Source organism: Python bivittatus, unplaced genomic scaffold (assembly GCF_059951505.1).
Source record: "Python bivittatus isolate LINGU-HERP-01145 unplaced genomic scaffold, Pbiv_v1 ctg000850_np1212, whole genome shotgun sequence".
Taxonomy (NCBI): domain Eukaryota; kingdom Metazoa; phylum Chordata; class Lepidosauria; order Squamata; family Pythonidae; genus Python; species Python bivittatus.
Genome location: NW_028277112.1, coordinates 60,046,879 through 60,064,448, shown reverse-complemented (window position 1 = coordinate 60,064,448; position 17,570 = coordinate 60,046,879). Strand labels below are relative to the sequence as shown.

At 39.4% G+C, this 17,570-nt stretch overlaps 1 protein-coding gene across 6 annotated transcripts in view; it reads left to right on the top strand.

Annotated features, from left to right (window-relative positions):
- Positions 1–17,570, top strand: part of ZNF462 (zinc finger protein 462) — a 151,686-nt gene that overhangs the window by 95,591 nt on the left and 38,525 nt on the right. For 5 of the 6 annotated variants that reach the window (XM_025163995.2, XM_025163993.2, XM_025163991.2 and 2 more), the window contains exon 7: positions 311–502. The exons of the other annotated variant lie outside the window; for it this stretch is intronic. In XM_025163995.2, the coding sequence (XP_025019763.2) occupies positions 311–502 (192 nt within the window). The remainder of the gene's footprint in view (positions 1–310; positions 503–17,570) is intronic. 6 annotated transcript variants of the gene reach the window in all.

Genomic DNA, 17,570 nt, shown 5'->3' with positions numbered 1-17,570 from the left:
ATCCCATCTACATGCCATGAATAGGGAGCTTACACCATGGATTGGAAAGAACAGCCTCTAGTATGGCAACCATGTTTCAGCCTTGATCCTGAGACTAAAGGAAATAGGACAATTAAGATGATTTTACTCTGAAGGACTACCCAGAGAAGGACCCCATGGACTTTCATTAGAATCCACTGCTGGTTTCATTTGAAGAAGAAATATCCTCCCATCCCACCCCCGCGCTTCATTTCTCACCTCCCTACTCTTTCTTTTTTTTTCTTCTGTTGTCTTGTGAGCTGATGACTTGCTTGTTGTTTTGCTCAAACAGGTGAACATGCGTACAAATGTTCCTCCTGTTCATTTTCCACCATGACAATCAGCCAGCTAAAAGAGCACTCCCTGAAAGTGCATGGAAAGGCACTGACACTACCAAGACCAAGAATTATCAGCCTTGTAACCTCGCATGCTCAACATGCCTCCAAGAACCACACTACTGCTGAAGAAGTGGAAGACTCGAATGGTAAGAGGTGCTCTCTGCACATACGCTCACGCACGCACGCACGCACACACCCAGGGTTCTAGAGGGAGAATCTGTTTCTTCTCTTTATGGGGAAAAAGCAGTGTAATTAAGAGGTAAAGGGGGAAAAAAAAACCCTTCCCAAACAAGCAAATTGCAATCCATGGGCGTTAATAGGCATAGGAGAGCAGTGTTTGTTCACACTTTATCCCTATAATTGCCAGGTAGACCGTTTAGATTTCCCTGCATTTCTTCTTCTGTGTCTTAGGATACTACATTATCAATATTTTGAAGCTTTAAAATGAAGAGGTAAAAGCATGCTGCAGACATTCCCCTAGCTGAGTATTATGTTGCAGAAACAAGGCTAAAATATTGTTGGTTGTTGGCTGCCACCATTCATACAATAGTAGTGAGAGGTGTTTGGGAAAGCAAATGTGTTGATTCATTTTTAAGTAATGCCATATGGAGCCAGGGAAGATGAAATGAGAGCCTTCCTTAGCTATGGTAAAGGGATGAGCCGTGCAATTCCTCCTCTCAACACATATCCTTCCTTACAAATTCTGACATATTCAGACACTAGGCTGTGAAAATATCTACAAAAATCAGCTAGCAAGTCTCTGAGTAGCCTTCACAAAATGTTTAACCCCAGTGAAGGTTAATGCTGTGAACTGGTCCATCTCTTCAGCTGTTAGGGGTCAATCTACATTACAGCCAAACTGGCCTTGTGGTTTTTGTATGGCAAATATGGCACCTGTGAAGGGAGCATTATACTATGCTAGTATATATATGCTAGTATATATATGCTAGTATATATACTATGCTAGTATATATATGCTAGTATAGTTAATTTCTTAGAATTCTATCACTTTCTTCCATATAACAGATTGTTTAGAAGTTGATAACTTATTTTTAAAGCATTATCAGGTAACATATTTAATGAACTTTTGGTTGGCATATTGTGTGTCAGATGGTGTAATCTTGAGGATCTAGCTTAATCTTAAAAAACTATGAAGGGTCAGCAAATATTTTAGCACACGCGTGAGGAGCTGCAAGGCAACTACATCTCTCTGCCACAGGCTCAATTTCAGTAGATCCTTCAGTCAAAAGAAAATTGTATTTGGTCACAGTTTTTTCTGGTAGGGTATGGAAAGAATAATTAATCCTGATTTAAAACCAAAGCGATGAGTAAAAGAAGCATTGCATTGTTTTTTGAGCATGGGGAAAGATTGGGAGGTTATATCTTATTCTTTGTTAGGGACTGACATAATTGCTTCTGTTTTTATAATGGATTTGTCAGATGAGCAGAATAAATCTTAGGGCTTTGGAAATTGGAAAAAACTGAATCTGTGTTGATTGCTATTATTAAAGGGTAGTTTCTTATCTAAGACAGCAGTACAGTCTGTGTTTGCTGTCGTTTGTATACTCATTCAGATATGTGATGGTGAACTACATGCTTTCTTTAAAGCGTACACTTTTATACCAAGAGGCTGTTAGGAAAAAAAAGTGTATATTCCCAAAATATTTAATATTGGCAATGGGGTGGAGGAATTAATTTATTTTAAATAATGTTCCTAATAATAAGCAGGGAGCCCACGTATTAGCAGAAAGGATGTCTCTGTTAGCCAGATCAGCTTACAGAATTAGAAGGACTGTGTTGAAGATACCCACTCACCCTTTACTAATAGGTTTATTAATCACATTATTTTTGACAATTATGGAAACAGCCTGCTAAGGAGCCTGTCAGATTACAGGTGCTGAAATAATGAAATGGACATTCTCAGCCTCATCTGATAAAGGGAGAAATCCCTCCAGTGATTTTCTAAACTTTATGCTGCTGGTCATCCACTTCATTAATTTGGTCTGTAGTACTTCCTTGAAGTGCTTTTCAGCTTCTAGAACAGATTCCTGCATAGAACCTCCACTAGGTTGCTTTTTTGTTAAATTGCCACACTGTTGCTCATTGGCATGTTAAGTTAAATGGTTGTTTAAAAATATAGAAAACTCTGTGCATGTATGGGATTGGGGGCATATATGGCATGTACAGATTAGAGGGAGACCTTTTCGTAGCCTTTATAAGTAACTTGTATTTGAAGGCAAGCTATGATCTAGTTAATTTGCCAATGATACAAAAATGAATCAGAGTGAGAGCAAGTGATGAATATGGGTGGGGGTGGCATTAAAATACATTTTTTCCATGATTGGGAAGATACTGGAATTTAGAATTAAATTTAGAATCACAGCTGATCTGTGTTCATTAATGAAGTTGCATTATGTACAGTGCAGATCACTTCAGTAGAAGCACAATGTGTGGAGATTACTAGCATTTATTAGAATTTCTAGACTTCCATTTTGTTCTCCGTTTCCTTGGCTTTGCATAACGTTGCTTTACTCTGAAAGGAAATAGTATTATGGGTATGTAAATCCATGCTGTTATGTGATAAACGAAACTGATACAGTATAGTAGCATGAAATTCTTTCCAGTTTCATAAAAATTGGTAGGCGGTCGATGGGATCTGAAAGCACTTAACTTTGTGTGAGACGGGCAGCTAAAGAAATACGATTGATTGATTGATTGATAGATAGATAAATAAATAAAATGTTGATTCCCATTCAAACATGGCCAAAAAAAATCCATAACTGAACTACAGCAAAGAAAACCATGTATGTTTTACTTCTGGCCCCACTCTGTTTTTCTCAAGTCCAACAGTATTCCAGGAGACAAGAGGCATGATGGCTCATAGACACTGTGACTGCTCCAGTGGTGACAGTCCAAGGCTGCCGCTTGTACCTTGAATTTGATCCTTTGGCTATCACACTGGATCGTGGCCAGCTGCAGGTGTTGAACTGCAGAGTGGTTGCCACTGCCTGGGACTTCCTTAGTTTTGGTGGTGTTGTGACCATCCTTAAATGCCAGCCTAAAGTGACCGCAGCACTGAGCCTTCTTTGTCTTTGGTGATGCTCCAGCATCTTTCAATGCTAGTGCTGGAATCTTGGGAGAGTTTGGCAGGCATCTCCATCATGTTCTCGGTTGTCAACATGTCTTGCAGCAGCTGCCCTTCTCTCTCCACTGCCTCTGCTCTGCCACTCTATGGCTCTTCTCCTCTGTCTTCTATGCTTTGGCCTTCATGCCTCAACTCTCTTTTCTACTCCCCATCTTCATGTTTCTGCCACTACATGTCCATTGCTCTGAAATGAAATCTTCTTATCAGACTTCCTTAGGTATACAGATTTCTATAACACCAAGCCATTTGTTAAATTCCCTTTAGTCTCAATTCCTCTGGCAATATAATCCCATTTCCTCTTAGGCTATGACTAATTCCTGTGTTTTCCCCAGGACAATGGAGCTATGACAGTGAACCAAAGTGATTATCGAGGATAGACTAGAAAGGATTATGTACCTCTTCCATTTCAGCCAAAGGCTGGAAATAGATTTAGCCAGGGATTGCGATCCAGCAAACATTTCATCTTCTGCTGTGTGTCAATATTAAGTGGCTGTCTAAAATGGCTGATTGTATAGTGTAGATGACACACGTAGCTAGGGAGAGGCAGATCTAACATAAGGTTTGTGAAATCCTGTTGTGGTTAAGCAGTTTGCAAATATATGCTGTCTGAGATTGTAGAAAGGCCTTCAGTGTTTTCTGTAGTTTTCTGGGCTGTGAAGTACAGTCAGAGGGTCAGTCTTGGTGTGAGGATTTGTACAGAATTGTTGTGCACTCAGGCTGCTGTTATGCTGGAGACTGGTGTTTAGTAATTAAATGTTAGACAGGTTTCTTCACCAGGTGCTCCCTTCACTGCAGCACTGCAGCGTGGAAATGACTTTTGCAGCCGAGAGAGCTTGTAAAAGCAATGTGTACTACTGCAAAGAAACTATATTATGACAGTGGATATTTTCAAAACAGTGGAATTTATGACTGGGCATAACCACAGCTAGGAATACCTGTGGCAGCTAGTAAGATCCTAGCCGGATTGAGAGTATTTTATTAAGTTATTATTCTAAGAACTATGGTTTCGTAAGGAAAGTTCAGTATATTAGCGCATACTGCTTGATCATGTCTCCTTGGTTCTTCATGCCAGAAGAGCTCTTCCCACAGTTTGTTTATTGGGATGACTGAATAAGCAGCTCTAATTCTACCTCCATTACCAAAGCCATAGTCAGAAGCTATGATTAGTTGCTGTCTTCATCATTCCTGATGTTTTGAGGGGAAAAAAATCCAACTTGATTCAAACCTCATAATTAGTAAACCATGGAAAGCTCCCCCTGGAAGGAAGAGCAAAGTGAGAACAGCAAGCAGAATATAGTAGCATGTTGCTCATTTAAAATTCTGGCTGCAGAGGACTTGGGAGTAAGTTTTATACTTTATTTATTCAAAAGGAAAGTAATCCAAAAAAGGAGAAAAAAACTTGTCTACCTCATTACCATATTTTCAGCAAAGACTAATGACCTGGGATGACCTGGGATGTAAGTGAGGATAGTTACGCTAGTCAGGGGATGACTGAGGATAATACTTTATGGAACTATTGGACTTGTTTCCAGTCTACCAAATCTATGGAATAATGCATTTATTTCTGTTTAAGTACCCTAGGTATTTTGGTTACTCATGGGTTTATAGTAATTTCTCTTTAAAAATGGGAAGGAAAGTAATTAAAAGAAATCTATACCTACTATCAAACCAAATATTTAACACAAAAGTTCTTGCTCCACAAACCTTTGCACTTCAAATCCATACCTGAATGCATCTGAGAACTTTTCAAGAAAGTTATCAAAAGGTTATTAATATTTCCCTTTTTAAAAAATATATATATTTATGACTATATAATCCTAAGAGATGTTGCATGCCAAAAATATACCATTTTAACTTTGTACTTTTTAAAATTGAAATAAGGTGGCAACTGTGTTCTAACATATAAATTTTTATTTATCATTTGGCTTCAGTATAAATGATTTGCTTTAAAAACTTACAGCACATCACAAGTTTAACTTTGCAATTCACAATTGTGTTTGAATTATAATTTGAAAAATCTCCAACTCTACAAATAATAACAACTTACTAAACTTGTATGCTGCCCAACTCTCAAAGACTGGGTGGCTTACAATGATCAAAGAAATTTCAATCAAATCAGTGAAACGTAAAAGTTAAAGATACAGTAAAAGATTGTACTATATACTAGAAGGGCATACAGATTCATAAAGATAACTAAGTTCTTGACCGATATTCACTTTGACAAAGTATTTTCAGTTGTCATAAAAAGGATAAAATATTTATTTTGGATTTTTTAAAGACAAATCTCATAGAAATTAAATTAGTAGTACTGCTTGCATGAATTTGTAAAAACACACAAAAAAGTCCTTACTTATGTCAAATATACAGACCACACTGCTGTTGGAAGTAGAAATAACAATATATTTTGAAAGGGGAGTTTCAAATGGATGGGCATTATAGTTAGTAGAAATTATTGCAATTACATGTATTCTTCTACAGATTTTTTAAAGTAGTGATTCCTTTTTGAAAGCTGTTGAAGGCCCTTCCAGAAACACTTTCAAATTACCGGATGTTTTACTTTTTCCTCTGAGACCATATTTTACAGGCATGCACATTGTATGCATTAGAATATCAAGGTCCCTTCAGACCAGAGAGGAAACAACCTCCTGTGTCTGAGGTTTCAGCTCTCATCAACCTCCAGGGGTTTTGGAGCCCTCCTCAGCTTAAAAATCAACATGCTGTTTGTGATGCACAGAAGATTCTTAGAAAGAACCCCCCAGCTCTGCAAAGATGTACAGTTGCCCAACCTCCTGACAGTAGCATTTGGGAGCACCCCTTCTCTGCTTTTGCGTTCCCTTTTAATTCAATGTTATCTATGGTTAGCCTTACACCTACATTTCCATTCATCATAGTTAAGGCCAAATCACATTTTATTATTATTAATGGTCGCACTGTCAGCCAGATGTTAGACTGGATTTGGCAATATTATCCACTTATCAAGTCCTTCCCAAGGACCTGGGACAGGCAGATGTTGTCTGATGGTGTTCAAGGTGTCATCGCAGGATGTGAGCTGTTCCAAATAAAGCTGCCTTTTGCAATTGACTGATGGTGATTTTGTAAGCGCCGATCGTGTTCAAGTGGTGCTCCAGATGTTTTGGGATTGCACCCAAGGTGCCTATTACTATTGGTACTATCTTTGCTTTCTTTTGCCACAGTCGTTCTATTTCTATTTGCAGGTCTTTGTATTTTGTGATTTTCTCCCATTCTTTCTCTTCTCTTCTACTGTCTCCAGGATTTGCCATGTCCACTATCCAGACTTTTTTGTCTTTCTTATCAACAGTTGTTAAGTCTGGGGTGTTATGTGGCAAGTGCTTCTCTGTCTGAATTCTAAAGTCCCAGAGGACTTTAACTTCTTTATTTTCTATTACTTTGTCTGTTTTGTGGTCCCACCAGTTCTTGCTTGCAGGTAAATGGTATTTCTTGCAGAAATTCCAATGCACCATTGTTGCTTCTTTGTCATGCCATTGTTTGTAGTCAGTCTGTGTGATATTCTTGCAGCAGCTAACTAGGTGGTCCACTGTTTCTTCAGCTTCTTTGCAGAGGTAGCATTTGCTGTCTGTTGCTGTCTTCTCAATTCTGGCTTTGTATGTATTTGTTCTTAAGCCTTGGTCTTGTGCAGACAGAATTAGCCCCTCTGTCTCTTTCTTCAACTTTCCTGTTCTTAGCCATTGCCAGGTCTTGTTATCTGCTTTGCCTGCTAGTTTTTTTGTGTATTGGCCATGTAATACTTAGGCCTGCCATGTCTCTTTTCTATTCATCATTTGATCTTTCTTGTAGACTAGTTTGGTCTCTTCCGTATTCAGTAAGCCTTCATGGTGTACTAGCTTCAGGGCATCTTCTTCACTGTCCTTCAGATAGTCTTCTAGCGCCTTTTTTTCTTCTTCAGCCGTCTGGTGTATTGCAACATTCCACACCCATCTATGCACCTTGGTAAGTAGAGTCTGTCAGTCTCTCGGGAAGGGCATGATTCGTTGTCATTATTTTTCTGGTCTTCCTATCCAGGGCTTCTAGTCTGCTTGAGCCCAGTCCACTATTCCAGCTGTGTATCTAATGACTGGAATTGCTTAGGTGTTAATTGCCTTGATGGTATTTCTTCCACTGAGTTTGGACTTTAAGATCTTCTTCATTCTCATGATGTATTCACTACTAACCTTTTTCTTGACTTCAGTGTGCTTGATGTTGTCAGCTTGAAGGATGCCCAGGTATTTGGAGTGATCTTCTTCATCCAGACTCTTGATGTTATTTCCTTGGGCATCCTGATTCCTTCAGTTTTCACTATTTTTACACTGTTGATGGTAAGGGTGGCATATTTGTTCAGTCCAAACTCCATTGCAATATCTTAGCTGTATATTTGGACAGTGTTGAACAGCGATTCTATTTCAGATGGTGTTTTTCCATTCAGTTTCAGATCGTCCACATCGTAAAGGAGGTGGGATAGCCTGGCAGGTGTTTTTGATGCTTGATAGCCATGGCCTGACTTGTTCAGTATTGTTGACAGAGGAATCAGTGCAATGTCAAATGATACTGGTGATAGTGAGTCTCCTTGAAAGATTCCTCTCTTGATATTAACCTCTTTCAGTCTATCATCATTGACCAGCAACTGTGTCTTCCATTGTGCCATTGATCTTTGCATAAAGTTTCTGATGTTTCTATTGACTCCTGTTATTTCTAGGCACTTGATTATCCAATCATGTGGCAGGGAGTCAAATGCCTTCTTACAATCAATCCAGTCTACATTCAAGTTGGTCTTCCCTCTCTTGCAGTTTTCCAAAATCATCTTGTCAATTAAGAGCTGATCTTGGTTTGTTTCTTGCAGTGAGCTGGTGCTTATATTTGATATTACAGTATTGGCATCTTTTAATGCTTGTGCTAGCTGTTTCTTTGTAACAAACTTCAATGCAGGTAACATTATTCTGTTGTTTTTGTGCTGTTCTAGATGCTTAGTTCTTTGTTTTGATTCCTCTTGTTTTTTAGTTAGAGAGCTTTGTTTTTTTTTTCTGAGGAGAAGGCAGAGGAGAGGGTGCCTGGTTTGGGAATGAAGATGATTCAGCAGCTGTGCTGGCTTCCTCTACTGCCGACTCCCCCTGGTTTGCCTCTACAGTCTGAGCTTCTTTTGGCAAGGCTTCAATTTCTTTGCCCTGGGTAGACCTTTGCAGTTCTTCCAATTCTACTTTTGTGAATACTTTATATAAATCAACGTTGTTCTGCTAGCCTCTGTTCTGTTATTTCTGATTCTGAATGTGTTCTTTCCAGATATCCTCTTCTAGTTGGACTTGATTTGTAATAGCAGATCATTATTTCTTTGTTTTCAGTCTTTGCATATTTGCGACAGGTAAACAACTTTTCTTCCAGCAGTCCTGCAAGTGCTGGCCCTGGTTGCTCAGCCAACAGTCCTGAGTCCTGTATCCCACTTGTCACCAAATGTCCAGGAACTAGAACATGTAGTGCGGTCCTTGTTGACCCGGGTAACAACCGATCCGGTATAGGTTTCTGTAAATTATGTCTCACCTTGTAGTTTATGGGAGAGAACTTTTTGTCTGGCTCCTCTGATGAGACCTGTCCAGTATGGTTGAATCTCTGGCATAGCTCTCATCCTTCTCGTAGCGTGCAAGCCCCACAACCACATCAAGGTAATGCCTCACTGGGGGTAGTTGTTGTTATTTAGATTTATTATAGCTGCTCCACTTGAAAAGACTCTGGGCAGCTGTATTCAGCATCCATGTTGGAAATGGGTTTCCAAACTCTTGTCTGGGTGATCCTTTAACTGAATGATACAATATGAATAGGCTCTGGATCTACAGAGGATTGGCATGTATAGATCAGCTACAACTGACTTGTGCAGTCACTGGAAATAAGATTGACTGGATTGTTCCTTCAGTTGCACCTAGTGCACTCTGCTCGTGATTAGTAAGACATCTCTGGAAGCTCACAGTATTACTTTTATTGATTCCAGTATATAATGTATGTTTTAATGATGTTTATGTCATACTGAAAATCTATTCCTTTTGCCATAAAAGCTGGTGTACAACATCTGTCTCCACACTTGCATGTGAATACAGCTGTAGTTTACCTTTGTTTCCAAGTGGTTCTTCAGTTCCCCTGGTACCTCCCCTGGCTCTTTAAATTCCTCTGGTTTTAAGATTGATTTGGGAACCTCAGGCAATTGCTTTTGAAAAAAGAATAGGCTTCTATTCATCATGAGAACAAGAAAGCTCTTCTGGATCACATTCTCTTTCTTCCTGTTTTGGCTTTGTTGGACCTGTAATGCTGCCTATATATAGAAAAGAATGTGATGGCTTTGTAGCTTTAGCTAAAAACATGTAATAGTTTTATTACAAGGTAAGTAGCAATTGTGAATAAATTCTGCAATCCTGAGAAGAAGCTTTGAGATGCTTCTTTCCATGGAAAAAGGGGGAGGGTCTAGGAAAAGCCCAAAATTTAGGTTGGGGAGGATTGGCATTAGTAGTAATTATGAGTTTGTTTGCTCTCAGAATGCCAGGATTGGACATTCATTGATATAGATGTAACCTAAGTTTAAAATGTTAGTGGTGTGGTAAATGAAGGACTGTAGCTCAGCATTTTTTGCATGCAGTAGATGACAGTTCAAGCCTGGAATCTTAGAAAGCTGCTTCCATCCAGTTTTAGGCTGGCTGGACCAATGGCTTGACTCATTATTAGAAGCTTTCTATGCTCCTATATGCTTGTCTCTTGCTGACAACCTTGTTCATCATAAATCTCTCCACACTGCAGGGGTGGAAAGCAGGAAATGGCAGTTCTTTCCCTCTAGGAGTTCATGATAGACAGGGATAAAGAGGTTAGGTCTTGTTTGAAACACAGCAAGAAGAACCAAAGGCGGATACCACCTTGGAGAAGTCTGTCCATTGTACTGACCAGTCGAATTGACCCCATTGTTAACTAGTAAAACTGAGAGCATTTTAAGGCAGGTATATACAGCTTATTTTAAAAGCTATTCACCTATCACTCTGTCTCTGAGTCCTCCTGCCAGGGCCCGGAAACCAACAGGATAGGAAAATATCAGGAAAGCTGATAATTTCTTATTCTTCCCCCCTCCCACCCTCAAGATTGGAAATTCTAGGCATCTCCCAAAGCTGTCTTAGGTTACAATGCATACATTCTTTTCTTTTCTTTTTAATTTAAAATTCTTTGTGTCTTGTTTTTCTACTTGAAAAGCCCTCAGTTCTGCTGTGGAAGAGTCTGTCAGCAGAGCATAAAGAGAGAATAGAGAGGGAGCAGTTGGAAGCACTATTGCTTAGCGACAGCACAAGCATCCTCAGATGGCTGTGTAATGTGGAGTACAACCTAAATTAGTCTTACTTTAATCATCCCGAATTCCTTCTGCAATATCTGTTTGAATGATTAACTGTGTAGAGATCCCTAAAGCCTTGCTTGGTACATCCAGGTGGAAGCAAACTCTGTGATAACTACAGTAGCTTATACTTCAAATCGGAACTAACATAAGTAGCACCTATAGTAATATATGACTGATGTAAATTTATATAGGTAAGCTTTCATTGCTGTACAGTTTTGCCAAGAGACAATAAACCTATTTCTTAGATAGAATAACATTTCCAGTAAAACATATGCTCTTGTAAAGGAAAGTAATTATCACAACTCCTTGGAATTTAAGAACAGGATACTGGTTAATATATACATTCTTTGGGGAGAAAATCAATGTAAACTTTGTTAGAGAATGGGGTACTTGGACAGTTGCAGTTAATGCCAGACAACTTAATAGGAGATGTTTTCTGAGTTCTTTTCTTGGGTTTTCATTACAAAGAGGATGCTTGGAGCAAGAGATAAAGGGTATTTATTCACTTGAGGTCCAAAGTTCATGTTACTGATGTTCTTGAGCACTGGCAAAAACATGCTTCTTTTATATCTTCCTTCTACAATACCTTAAGTTTCATGTGGTATTCTGGATCATGGAAGCTCACACTGATAATGTTGGATATCTTGCATGGCAGTTGCCAATGATAAAACTAGAAATTGTAGTTCAAAGGAATGGGACTGTGATTAGAGCTTCAGGAATCATCATAGTGAGAAGGAATATAGCCATTTAGGGAACAACTTACCACAACTCACATACTAATCTTGATATTGGAAAAATCAGGTTACTGTTTCCTTTCCTCTGAGGAGCAATGCAGTTGAGGAAAAACTGGCTGTGGATCTGGGGAAATAAGGAAGTTGAACAGTGCATAGGCAAGTGAAAATATAAAATAAATTAGTGGAAATTTTCCCATTATTTTTGATTCCCCCTGGCAGAAGGGAGGTACTTGATTTCTGCTTATTTCTCATTTTCTATTGTGCTGTATGTGTTGATTCAGCATCTCGGTGATCTGTTGGCTATCTCCTGGGGCTTTTTTGGAGTGGGGGGGACAGGGAAAAGAAAAAGTAAAATGTGTAGATAAGTTAGAATGAATTTCATTTTCAAATGAATGAAGTAAGGAAGTGAGAGGAGAAGTGAAGGAATAGAAGCCCTTCCAAAAGTGCTCATCTTTTGTTAATGCCATGTTATCTCTTGGGAAAGCAAACCAACAATTGGCATGTACGAAAAATGATAGGAAAACAAACAACACAGTGTGAATGTGGAAATGATACAGTGAAGTTTAACATATGTCTGTCCGATAGATTTTCTGAAGGGGAGGTTTACAAGCATACTGAAGTTCCTCACTGAAATCAGTGGAGATTTAAAATGTGTTGATGTGAAAATGCGGTAAGTAGCGTAAGGTGTGTTATTGTCAGATTGTCTTTCTTTCTGAACTCTTGGAAATGTGTGCATGGTAGTTAATAGCTAGTGTTGTAGATTCTTTCTTACAAAACTATGGTACAGAAATGCCATAACTGATCACACATTTCCAAATGTTCCTTTATTGTATGCTATTAGGTTATTCCTAGTCTTTCTAAAATGTGAACAAGACTCAGAAAACAGAATAAAATTAACTGTAGTTTTGTGCAATGTTCACGCTCTTTCCTCTTTCGCTTAGGTTTGTAGTACTTCCAGATATATTTCTCAATAATTTATAATGCAGCACATTGCAATTTCTTAAAGAAGGTGCTTCTTTTTTTAAAATCTGAAGATAATTGAGGCAAATAGAACAGTATGAAGCTGGATGCTCACCAAATTCATTTAAACTTTCTCTGAATTTGACGTATACGTGAGTTATTGCATAGCATTTGTCTTCTGTAAACCATTCAAACTTGCGTATGTATAGTATATAATTCAAGAAGGAGAAAGATTTTAAAAGTCTCAAAGGGATGTAGGTAACATATTTCTGCCCTTCATTAATAGCTAACGTTCCTACAGTCCACCTCTTCTCCTTGCCCTCTACAATACTCTTTCTCTTTCTCTTCTGAATATTCTTTTGGTGTATTTTAAAGGCCAGAGCTGATGAAAGAATGCAAAATCCAGCCTTGATAGGCTGCCATGCAATTTCTTGGCAGGCACAAAAGAAGAGCTAACATATACTCCTGAAAGATCATGTCTTCTCTTCACCTCTCTGAAAGTTTATGCCAAAGCTTTGTTTTACTGTTTTTTCATACCCTTTCTGTTGCTTCTTTTGTAGCCTGTAAAACTCAGAACTTCTGACCCTTTGGAAGGATAGGCTGGACTGGTATTTGAGCTTCATGCCGCTCACCACGTGCATGGTTTGCAGGCAACTCCCAGTCCCATTTTCTTATTCCCCTTCCCTCAGTGTACAGTAGGCTAAAAGGCTTGGCTGATCCCACCCTAGAGAAAAGGTCAAGTCTCCTTCAAATCCTGGTGGCTTTATGGACACATCCGTGTAGTTCTAGCAGTGACCTTAAAAAAATGGTGAAGAGTTGTACTGTTTCAGCCTTGCATAATAACAAAACAAGAGAGCACCATTTCACAAAGTTAGGGGTTTGGTGCAACATGCAAGGGAGGACTGCGGTTATTGATGGATAGGTATGGGTTAGGAATAGCTATAGCCTCTTTCCTTTGGTTTGAGGGTAGAAGCAAAGTAAGGCTAAGCTAACCCTTGAAGACTCCTCTCCCTGGAATTTGTGTTGACTGTTAGTAAAACGGGTTATGTAAACAACTTTATCATCCCCAACTTTTCCCGCTGTAAACACTTTTATTTAACTCTATTTGGGTGTCTTAATGATCCTTCTGGTATTGAAGCCAGCCTGTCTATTCTCATAGAAAGCTTCTTTATTAACAAAGTAGCCCCAGGAGTCTTGCTTGTAAAGTGTCATGTCTAGCACAGACAGGGGTGGTTTCCTCCAGAGAAATAGGAGGAAAAAAACCATTTTTCTTCTTCTTTTTTAAAAAATGTCAGTTGCTCCTATCAAAGGTGTCTTGGCACTGTGCACCTTCTAGGGCAGTGTTTCTCAACCTTGGCAACTTTGAAATGTGTGAACTTCAACTCCCGGAATTCCCCAGCCAGCAGACTGTTCTAGGCCATGACATTAGTCTCTCAACCCACCTTGTGGTTGGTTCACCAACCTCTCTGCCCTTTGCTGAGGATTCAGGATTCAAATCAAGGGTTCTTTTTCCTTAGAAAGATGTGGGTTGTTTTGCTCATTTTGGCTTCGTAGATGCGCATTTTAACTACAAACACATTCAGTGTTTAGAATGGTGAGTATACAGAAAACGCCCTCTTGTACCCCAAGTTTTGGCCCCATCCTTGAACTGGTGATATATGTTGCTCACTTGGCATGCGTTCAACAGAACAATAGTTCCAGATGCATGATAACTGAATATTAGAATAGAGCTCTAGGTGAAAGGCTAAGCTGAAATATGAAGTTACTTTAGAGATTGTGATTTATGTCAATTGGCCACTGACATTTTTCCTAAGACAAGCATATAGAGTGAAGAGTAGGTCATTGATGCCTGGAGAGTAGTCCATAGCCATATTACTTCTGGAGCTAAACAAGCCGGGTTATATTAGCAGCCTGGATAAGAAACTGCTTGGCAAGCATGCGTAAGCTAGTTTGAGCTCTCCAAAGGTAAGGCAATATAGGATTCTAATAAATAAAATAAATCCATCTCCAAGAGGTTCCCACCTGGCGCTCAGTGTGGTTCCCAGCGGCACCAACTGCTCATTAGAAACCCCGACAACTTTCTTCTGCAAAAGACAGCTAACCTTCCCATTGTCCCCAAGAGCCAAAACTGACTTTAAGTTCCCTGCTTGTGTGTTACTCCTGTGAACAAGCCAAAATGCAGTCAAACAAGAGAAAGCAGCTGCAGCGTGTAAAGGTTTTTTTTCCTTCTTCTTCTTCCCTTCAAGGAGTTTCTTTGTTGTCCATGTTAGGTAACTGTGGGTTCAAGAGTTTTCCTTATGCGGAAGGAGAGAATATATGTAGGTGGGCCTTTAGCCCTTGTATAGTTTAAACATATACATTCATGCCTTTGACAATATAGATCAGTGTTTCTCAATCTTAGCCACTTTAAGCTGTGTGGACTTGAACTCCCAGAATTCCCCAGCCAGCCATGCTGGCTGGGGAATTCTGGGAGTTGAAGTCCACACAGCTTGAAATGGCCAAGGTTGAGAAACACTGATATATAGGTGCTTAGAAGTGTATGTGCTTTGGCTATTGGATCTGGGCTGTGAAAATCTGAAAGACTTTTAAATGGCAGACAAAAGTTCCAGAAAACTGACTCTGTGCTACCATCTAGTGGTTATCTGGATGTTTGCAGCCCAGATCTGGCAGCCCCATTATGTGTCCTATAAGATCTTCCCACGTATTATACTCTTCTGCCAGATTCTCCCTTGGATTTGTTATTCTCTTCTCTGAACATGCTTCTCCCTCCCGTTCCCTCTGCCTGTGCAGCATGAAGTGAGCAAATCTTTAGTGCTCTTGAACTCTGCTTCCTTACCTCTCTACTTCCCACACGACTGCCACACATTTCTCACTGCTATTGAATGTGTTACTTTCGAGTGAAGATTTCCAAACTGGGAGATTTGTGTGGGGAGAAAACAAAGGCAGTGTTCAAGGCAAACAAGCTGTGCGTTCCCCTTGCTGATGCATGGAAATATCTGAGGGCTGAGTTTTTCTTTACCTGATTTTTGAGAATTCCTTCCCGCAACTTGCACCCACCCATTTTTCCAATCAGAGTAATACATTCATGCTCAATTCTCTTTGAGTGCTGATAGAAGTGCGCTGACTCACAGATACACCACTCCTAATTTATATCCTATAGTTGTAATAGATGTTTCCAGATGGGCAGCTTTTAGCCTGCCAATCAAAATGCATTAATGAGCTATTGGATATTTTTTTTCCGTAATGGATTTTTTTTCAGGATAGGAAAAAGGATAAGCAGCGGGAACACATAAGGGGATTATATGGAGAAGATGATATCATTTTAATACTCCTTCATACAAGGCAGGGTGGATGAACAAAAAATGCCTCGCGGACAGCAGTCATAGGGTATAATTCTTCCTGTTTAAGGGATCATTTATAGGACAAATGTGGTAGGTGGGCTTACCCCACATTTCCTTTAGTCAGTACATGCAATAGTCACGTACACCACAGGAAAACCCAAAATGGGTTCAAGATCAAGACAGGACAAGAACAGAATGAAAAATTAATTGCCTGAGGTGGAGTTTGATGCTGATTCTCATTTCTGCTCCTGTTTGGTATGGAATTTTTTTCTTTAAATGTTAAAGGAACTCAAATGTTCATGACACGGTCATCGCCACTTCTGGTTCTTTATGGTTATCTAATCAAGTGCCAGTAGACACGATCATATCATATACACTAGAATTCTTTCAAATTTGTTGTATCTCCAGTGTGAAAAAGATGACGGCCGAGCTTTTTGGGATATCCTTTTAAGGAATGCAGTAAACCCAGAAAAAGTATATTTTGCTGAATTAAATGAGTTTTTAAAATTACAAGAAGCATACTTATAATTTCCTAAAGCCTGATGTCACTGATTTTGCAATATAGGGTATTCCAACCAACCAGTTTTAGAAGCTGCTCATTAATGCATTTTGCAAAATCTGAAGCTAGCAAATATTTTAGCTTCGTATACTGCCATTTGACTGTATTAGTTAAGCTGTATTCTTTTTGTAATGCTTCAGAGGTTTTAAAGGTATCAGTACTTTACTACCTGATGAAGTATTAATCCCATTCTGAACCCAAATTCTCCAAATGAGAGTTTTTCGAGCTACTTTTAAACAAGGAGTACTTTACAACATCACACGAAAATAGCCTTGATAGTGTGGGCAGTTTTTATTGTTACATTGAATACTAAAAGATGAATAAATGTGGCAGTCTAAGACACTTGTACAGTATTAACCACGGGTGATATTGCATCATAGAAGTGGATTTCAGCCATACAGCTATACAGACACTCTAAGCCAGTGGCAATATTTAGCTGAGGCAGCACGGTGCACAGCTTTTTTGTATGCCTCCTATGTCAGAGGGCCTCTTTCTACAATGAGTGATAAATACTGTGGCCCCACTCCTCCCATATATTTTTGCCAAGCTTTCACAAAGAAGCAAATGAGAATGATCTAGGCCTCTGTGGATTCATTCTCTTGGAACCTACTTTACCGGAAGCCCACCCTTTTAGGCACGTCAGAAGGTGAAGTTCCCACATTCCCCTCAATTTCTTTTAAACTGCTTGTATCACATGGAACCTCTCTGTCAGATTAATCAAGTTCTTCTAGTTATTTCACTGTTTATCTTCTCTCATTTTTTTGTTGTCTTGAACCATCACAGCCAGTGCTTCTGTGGCAGGCTAGACTATAATCCCACATTCCATTACATTTGGAATGTCCTCTTCCTCTATGTCTTCCCTTCCCTACCTTTAATCACAAAGATTTTACAGAGACTTCATCAAAGACTGTTGATCCCCATGGTGGCCCAGTTAACCACCATTCTCCTCCAGATGCACCACTGTACTCCAGATGTCTAAGGATACTTATTGATGCCTTCCTCAAAGGAGCACCCTTCGGTCGCAGGAATAAAGACAGCCCCTCCATCCAGATCACAACTCCTACTTCGTGGCTTGGTTTTAAAGCTCAGTCCTTCTCAGAGATTTA